Below are 8,607 nucleotides of genomic sequence, written 5' to 3'. Positions count from 1 at the left end.
AAAAAAATCTATACAGCTTTTGACTGAAAAGAGGGTAAACATAATTGTTGTGACTCGGAGGTTTGAACCTGCACTGTCAGAAGACATAGACTCGAGTGATGAGGAAGATCTGGCATTAAGGTTTGAGCCTGCTTTGTTGAGTGACACAGATGGGAGTCAGGAGGAAGAGGAGGACTTGGCTCTAAGATTTGAGCCTGCTTTGCTGGAAGTTTCGGAGTTCCCCAGAATCTTCCTCCCTGGTTGTGCCTCAGGTGTCGGCAGATAATCAGGAGAGCGTGCCGGAGTCATTGGCTGAAGATCAAGCCAAGAAATGCTGGTCTGATGCAAGGCAAAGACGCAGGCAGAAACGTGACATACAACGTAAAAGGAAATGTCAAATCAGGGACTGAGAAAAGAGACTGACACGCCTCAGGGAATATAAGGAGGCGTGTTAGCTCTGAATCCTGTTCAGGTCAACTTGTTTATTTGAGTTAGCAGTTCGGATGAATTATTCTGTGTGGCGGTCGCCTCTGGTTTATGGTTTTGCTCGTTATCGGACTTGGTAGGCAGCTTCTGGGAAAACTGCCAAAGACGGATTCAGCTAAAGGAAGTTAACTCTGTCGTTCCTGTTTTTGTCTGTTTGAGTATTTTCCTTTGGAAATTTGGACTCTCACCTTGTGGCTACAGGTGAGACAGAACACATAATTATTTTCTTGTGCTATCAGTAGGTGGACACTATTTTCATAATTCATACAACAAAGGGTACTAGACATACTGCGTCATTTCTGGATGTTTTCTAGAAAAAGAATAGTTGCTATGAGTTTTTTGCCACAAGACCAAGAGAAGCAGGAACAAAATGTAACTCTCTGCATCCCACCTTCAAATAGACCCCTTACCACCCATGCTGTCATTCAGCAGCACCCATAGGGAAGTATCAAATTGATTAGTCTATCAAAAGCATCACACTATTGTGATAGCTCTGTTCCTTTTATTCATGTATCATAGTGTTGCATGCATGTACATAGGTACACGTGTGATTCTGCTTTTGTCTGGTTGTGAAATCTCTCTTCCTGAGAGTGAGTGGAAATTAAAATCTAACTGGAGTTCTCAAGGTCTTCATGGCCCATTTTGTGTAATGGGAACTTTATTATGGACTCTACTTTGAGAGGGTTACCAATTACACAATGAAACACGCTGCTTGCATTTGGACTATTGTCTAAAGCAGGGATGTCAAACTAGAGGGCCACATCAGAGTTGTATTTGACCTTGGGGGGCCAGGGTAGGCATGGCTAGCTCGATGTCAGGGGCACCTGTGGTGGCCAAGTGCTAAGGCAGGAGTTCCCTGACCCTCCCTCTCATTATAATCTCCTTCCTTTTCTCCTTTCTTCTTCCTTTTCATTTCCTTATATTTCCTTCCTTGCACTCTTCCCATCTTTCCTCTTTCGCTTTCTCCTTTCCTGTCCCTTCTTGCATGCTCAAATGCAAAAGGGGAAACATTTCTCCTTTTGTTTATTGTTTGTTTTGCTAGCCCTCTGGCTAGCAAAAATGGAGCCCGGGGGAAGCTGCATGCAGGCCTCCCGATCTCTGCTTACACTGGCAGAGGCACCATGGGTTGGTCCTTTGCTGTTTCCAGGGCAGCCTCGTGGGACAGATCTAAGTGGGACTTGAGTTTGACACCCTTGGTCTAAAGGCTTGAGTAATCAGTATATTAACCATCCCTGATATAAAACTAATATCATCATGCAAATTTTATCCTTCCAACTGCAAGTAAAAGGAGACAACTAGTTAACACTATGACTGTGTAACCATCCTTTGTTAGTAAGTCAGAGGTCCTGTCAACTGATCCATGCTTTAAAAGATGAAAGGATGAATCCTTCATCTGAATACTGCATTGCAGAGGATGCTTCTCCATTAAAATCAGACAAAACAACCCTGGTTCACTAAACAGCAAACTGCACCAGATGTCTGCACAGATATAAGTAATGATTCAATCAGGGTGTATATCTATTTGGAAAAGAATTCAGAAAGGTAGGCATATTAATTTACAGACAGTTTTTACTCCTGCAAATTTTATATTCATTTATTATAAGTGTAGTTTGATAAATATACTGCCTTTAAAATAAACATTATGCCCCAAACTATATGCCTAGTCTTTTCTGCAGTTAATAACATTGCACATGACAATTTTGTCTATTGTTTCTTGCAATGTTTCAGTGCCCATTTCAAAAAAGTCTGACTTCTAATATTTCAAGCCCATTTGCTGTAGCATCCAAATTAAAAAAAAATTAAGAGGCTGATTTGCTAGCATTTTATTCAATTTTCAAAGTTCAGATCTCTGCACTGCTGACTAGATGAACTGCCTTGTTTGGTGCTTTGCTGCACCAAAGTTGTTTACTCCTGGGCCTCGACCAAAGAGATGGGTTCCATCATGCTTTCTTTCAGTTCATCAACTTCTCTCAAAGATTCACTTGTTTCAAAGTCAGCATTGCATGTGGTTGAATTGCATGTTGGTGGCAATGGATATGTATTATCTGGAGTTTCAGCAGTTTTCATGGACGGGGGATTCAGCTCAATGTTCAGTAATTCCTTGATATCCTGAGAAATTGCATCCTGGCCTTCCACTCTCTGGAATTTATCACTGTGTACAGTGAGGTCACTTGTTATTGAATCCACTGCATTTAAAAGCTCTTCACTTTCTGACACTTTGCTCTGGGATATACTGGTGAGTTGAAGGTGCTCTGCTGATTCATTCTGTAAATGCCTATATGCATCAGACACTCCTGCAGAGTTTTCCTCCCTGTTGCAACCCAAGTCTACTTTTAGAATCTCCAGCAGGTGGCGCATTTTGTTCTAAGATAGGACAAAAAGATTAGACAACAGCAATTAAAAATATGCCACGTAACAAAAATTTAGAAAATTTAAAAATGTATCAAGAAATTAATTGAAGAGTTATTTTCGGAAATCAATTAGGTTAGTCAGGAAGTAGCAGCTAATATGAAAGAAAGGATTAATTTCTTAAAGGGTATAGCTAACTTGTTGAACATTCTTAAGAATAGTATGGTTTGTTTATTCATTTATATATGAAAATAAATTCAGAAAGATTGGGGAGGGGAGAGGCTGTATAAAAGACAAAGAAGGAAAAAAGTCCCTGCGGATTTTACTCTGCTAGTTGTTGCCAACTATAGGGGGCAGCGCTCATCTCCATTTCAAGGCCATTAAGCCAGCACTGTCTGAAGATGTTTCTGCGATCATATGGCCAGCATGACCTTATGGAGTGCTGTATCCTCCCCATCCTACTTATCTACTTGCATTTGCATGCTTTCAAACTGCTTGGTGGGCAGGAGCTAGGTGAAGATGGACACTCACCCCATCATGCAATGATCAGGGATTGAACCTGGGCCGTCGGCTTTCCACCCGACAAGCCCAGTGTCTTAACCACTGACCCACTGCACCATCCATAAAAAGCAAGAAATAGCTTACTTTAATTTATTAAACTAGTATGCAATCCAACATCCAGCAACTCTGGGTGGCTCCAGCTATCAAAGTAAAGGCTCTAAAATAAAACTTATCAAAGAAAGAAGGATAAAAGATAGCAAGGATAATAGACTGGATCGGAATGAAGCAGGGAATCTCCCTCTCCCTCACGGAAAGCCTTAGTGAAGAGTCAGGTCTTCATGGTTTTTCTAAACCACAACAGAGTGGAGGCCATCTAGATCTTGGGGGGGGAGTGGGGGGGAGGAAATGGGGACCTTATTCCAGAAATCAGATGCTGCTACAAAGAAGGGACACTTCCAGGGTCCTGATAGGTGGCTTTGGCTTTGTTTAATTGAAAGAAGCTGGTGCGTATCAAATAAATAACTCTCTAAAATCAAATCAGCTGGGTAGATAGTAGATACTATAGGAGACAGGCAGTTCCTCAAGTAAGTAGGCAGAGTGCCATGTAGGGCTTTATAGGCAATGACCAGCACTCTGAACTGCATCTGGAAGCAAACTATCAACCAGTGCTACATCGGCATGCCTAAGTATGAACATCACTGCTCGTGCCACTGCATTCCCACCAGTTGAGGTTTCTGTGTTATTTTGGTAGACTAGTCTAGGTAGAGCATGTTGCAGTAATCAAACTGTGAGCTTAGTAATAAGTGACTGTGTGAAGAGTCTTCATGACCACAGCTGCCACATACTCTTCAAGCAGCAGCTGAAAGTCCAGGAAGCTTCATATACACGTGACACTGATCCAAGAAATCTTATTATTAAATGAGCTACATATTCATAAATTTATCATTTTGCATAAGTGACAAATGAAAGTAAAGAATACTTATCAATATAATCATGATATGATGGCTTAGTCCATCTAAACATTCAGGATTAGTTATCAGTTTATCAACTTTGGCTTGTTTGGGCAAGCTATAATCTTGGAACTAAGTTTGATTCAGATGACTACGTGAACTCACCCATATTTATTTTTTTATCAAATGTATATAGCCACCCATCTCACAAAAAATGACTCTGGGAGGCATACAATTATCACTGCAACAACATGGACATATTTGCCGCTGTCTGCAGTGGGGTTTTTTTGGGACTTCCCAGTCTAGTCTACACTTGTTAAGATTCTCCAGCATTTGTCTCTATAAGCATTAATCAGATCTAACCATCTTTCAAGGTCAGCTGTCTCTGTTTGCATACATAGTTTGGATGCCACAAGCCACTATCCCTGGCTGCTTCATGTATTTGTTTATGTGGAGGAAGGACCAAAGCGGCAACTTGATAGTAATAAATGAATTAGCTAGATGCTTTTTCAGAGGGTATTTTTCATAAATGAGGCATCCTGCCTAATGGTTGTAAATACAAAATATTATTTAGAAAATAAGAAACAAATATTCTTCATTTTTAGTACTCTTAAAATGATCTCTCATTTATGCAGCATACCTTATTTAGATGGTTCTTGTTTAGTTCTATGTGACGTTCAAACAACCTTTCCAAAGCCCTTTAAAAAGCAAAAATATTGGAAAGGTGTTACACAGGAAGTGGGTTTTTTTCAAAAGAAAACTATTAAGAATAATCAACTCCAGGATGTTAACTTATTTTTTTTAAATAGAAACAAAATATTTTTCTCACCCCAAAATTAAGTTCTTTTATCTTTTATCTTCTGTTATTTTGCTGCAGCTGTCCTGCTTTCACTGTATAGTTAGTTCTTTTATATCTTTCCTACTTTTTCATGTTCATATTTTCTCAGGTCTACTCTTGAAGCTACCAAATGGCCTGCCCAGATTTCAGATCCTTTTAGCACCTTAGATTTCTCATTGATTCTTCCAATCTTTCATCAGAAACCATCAAACCAGTCATCCTTCCAGGTTTACATTTATTTCTTTGCTGGGCATGAACATGAACAGACTGGTGCTTAAACCACACCATCAAAACTAACAGACTTTTCCAAACTGGATAGTTGTTAGTTTTTAGAATAGAATAGAATAGAATAGAATAGAATAGAATAGAATAGAATAGAATTCTTTATTGGCCAAGTGTGATTGGACACACAAGGAATTTGTCCCTCTCATTCATTCTTAGGTCTCTAAATGGCCTGGTCACTTTTTGTTCACTCACTTATCTTATTCCCATCTACCCATTCATGTTCCAACAAAATATTTTTTCCCCTCTGGACTGCATTTATTCAGCATTTTGCATACTTCTCACCACAAACACATCTGTGGTTCTTCCTTTATTTACCATTTACCAATGCTTCACTGCAAAAAAATTAAAATGTAGGAACTTTAAATATATCCAACCTGTTGGAAAATAATCCAAGCTTCAGAATTTCATCTGTTATGTCCTGAATAAAATTTAAATACCTCAGTTCTTCTTCTCTAAACAGAAAACGTAAAAACTGCTTTTAATTTCCAAATGAAAATGTTGAACAAACACTTAAGCTGCTACCAACAATTCCCATTTATGATCTTGGATCATAATAGAATAGAATTCTTTATTGGCCAAGTGTGATTGGACACAGAAGGAATTTGTCTTTGGCGCATGTCCTCTCAGTGTACATAAAGAAAAAATAAAATATATTCATCAAGAATTGTAAGATACAACACTTAGTGATAGTCATAGATTACTATCAAGCGATCAAATCATACTAGGAAACAAATAAAAGAATATAAACTATAAAGATACAAGCAACATGGTTATAGTCATAAGTGGGAAGAGATAGGTACTAGGAAGGATGAAAAGAATAATAGTGATACAGTTAGTGAATAATTTAAGAGTGTTGTGGGAATTAGTTGTTTAGCAGAGTGATGGCATTCGGGGAAAACTGTCCTTGTGTCTAGTTGTTCTGGTGTGCAGTGCCCTATGGTATCATTCTGAGGGTAGAAGTTGAAACAATTTATGTCCAGAATGTGACAACATGAATAAATGAAGACAAACTAATATGTTTGGTGGATTATTTCACCTCAAAGACTTCTTAGGAGAGTGAACTTGCTCTACTTCCTTCAACTGCTGATTTGTCATCTATAAATCCAGCAGTGCCTGCTAGCACAAACTTGTACCTTTTTTATACAGAGGAGCTTCCTGCCACATCTGAAACAACCTCAGCTGTGTGTATATCAGAATAGCTTCCCTAATATATTCTCACTGACCTGAAGATACTGCATTCATAGCAGAAGGCTAATATGCAATTCACACTTCAATTAACAATTATAAGAACAATATCCTTCTGCAGGATTAATAGGAATGTGCAATTTCTTCCCAAACTGGATTATGTACGTACGTCATGAACTACCTTACCTCGATTGCAGAACCTAAGTAGTTTTCTTACTATATTTAGTTGTCAAGCTAAGCAGTGTTTCCTTAAAAAAAACATGTTTAACAAAACAAAACATTGAAATAGCAACAGCAGTTAGTTATATACTACTTCACAATGATTTACAGCCCTCTCTAAGAAGTTTACAGAGTCAACCTATTGCCCCCAACAATCTGGGTCCTCATTTTACCAACCTCGGAAGGATGGAAGGCTGAGTCAACCTTGAGCCCTGTCAGGATCGAACTCTTGGCACTGAGCTAGCCTGCAATACTGCATTCTAACCACTGCATCACGGCTCATTTTAACATCTAAACACAAGAAAACTAATGTAATACATACACAAACATTTAATAGAAATAAGCAATCAGTAAATCCGCTAATATGTCACTAAATTTCCTCTTATATAAACAATAGTGCCGTTAAAGGAGTTGCTTGAGTGAAGAGGGTTAAGCAGCACACAGCTCTGGCATATATTCTGCTGCATCAGTAAGAGCTGGAAATCTGCACAAGTGACATTCTGTTCAGTTAATGGATTGCTAACTTGGTTTTAATGGTTTTGAAAAAGAAACCTAGAATGCTTCCTTAGTTTGAATTTCAGATTCGTGGGAATAGAAAAGGTTTGGGAAGACAGTTAATGACTTTACATGAATCGATGAGGGGATTGATCTTTTAGTTGGGGCACAAAATGTTTGGGGAAAAAGTGTATGAGCAATCTATCTCATAGGTAATAATTGATGCCATAGTGGTCTATGTGTCAACTCATAAAATATTTCTATGGTCTTTTTAGAGTTGCCAACAGAAAGGGGGAGAGCAGTGAGGCAGCTTGCAAACCAAAAGTGCATTCCACAAATAGTTTTCAAAGATAGTAACTAGATGACTGAAGTTTCTGCTGCGCAGAATTCTAACTGGAGAACATAATTGATGACTCTTAGCTATGGATGTGTCCCATTGGAGAATATGAATTATGATACACCCAGGGGGTGGGGGAAAACCAGGGTCAAGGGTGACAATGAATTATGTGTCTCAGAGTTGGCTCCACCCAGGCAGCGCCAGACATTTTAACTCCCAATAAATCCTTTTGAAATTCTGGAAGTCTGGCTTGAGACTCATGGTTTAAATGGGGGTAACTGCCAGAATCCTGGCACTATGAGATGCAATGAAGTTTATGTTGCATCCCTTTTGTCTCAGTGTAATATTGTTCTCAACAATATTAAGTGTAAGGTCTATAACTGCCACTAAGTATGACAGACAGGCAGAAGACTAGCAGAGCATATTTGTCAAAATAAGGCCCCTAATTTTACAGCACATGGACAGTCAGTCATAGTTTCAATTGGGAAATGGACAGCATCCTAGAATCAAGCTAGATCCAAAAAAAATACTAAAGAATGCTAAATGCTTGGTATTCAGATAAGGCAGGATAAAATATGACCAGAATATCTCCTTGCTAGAAATCAATGCCTAGATAAGCAGGGATTAATACCAACCCAACAATCAAAACGTAAACAAGTCTAATTAAGGAACTATCAAAACAACACCATCAACACTTTTATATATAATCAGGGAGCAAACCCCATTCTCTTCTAGTACTGATAATGTTACCTAGAGTCTGGTAATGAAATATCTGCAAACAACAATGAAAGTCAGAGAGCAGCAAGGACTCAATTTCTCATATCTTGCTTGTAGGTTTTCCTACTTATTTAGCCCATAAATAAGCAACATTTCCCTTTCTTTCCTTCCTTGGGTTCTCATAACATAGGAAGTGAACTGTTTCATGTAGCATTTAATGGATTTTCTGTAATGTAGCTTTGGGCCCCAATGCTAGGAAGTAAATA

General features: G+C 38.7%; 1 protein-coding gene across 3 annotated transcripts in view; it reads right to left on the bottom strand.

Annotated features, from left to right (window-relative positions):
- Window positions 1-2,273: 2,273 nt before the first annotated feature.
- Window positions 2,274-8,607, bottom strand: part of SPATA7 (spermatogenesis associated 7) — a 38,322-nt gene continuing 31,988 nt past the window's right edge. For all 3 annotated transcript variants that reach the window (XM_087952044.1, XM_087952045.1, XM_087952046.1), the window contains 3 exons: window positions 5,763-5,840; window positions 4,906-4,963; window positions 2,274-2,829 (listed from right to left, as the gene is read on the bottom strand). In XM_087952044.1, the coding sequence (XP_087808170.1) occupies window positions 2,371-2,829; window positions 4,906-4,963; window positions 5,763-5,840 (595 nt within the window). In that variant the 3' untranslated portion in view covers window positions 2,274-2,370. The remainder of the gene's footprint in view (window positions 2,830-4,905; window positions 4,964-5,762; window positions 5,841-8,607) is intronic.

The sequence above is a fragment of the Notechis scutatus genome, chromosome 1 (assembly GCF_049901735.1).
Source record: "Notechis scutatus isolate UNSWTSFEM ecotype Mainland chromosome 1, rNotScu1.2, whole genome shotgun sequence".
Classification (NCBI taxonomy): Eukaryota; Metazoa; Chordata; class Lepidosauria; order Squamata; family Elapidae; genus Notechis; species Notechis scutatus.
The sequence above is the reverse complement of the archived record's forward strand: the minus strand, read 5'-3'. Positions and strand labels throughout refer to the sequence as shown.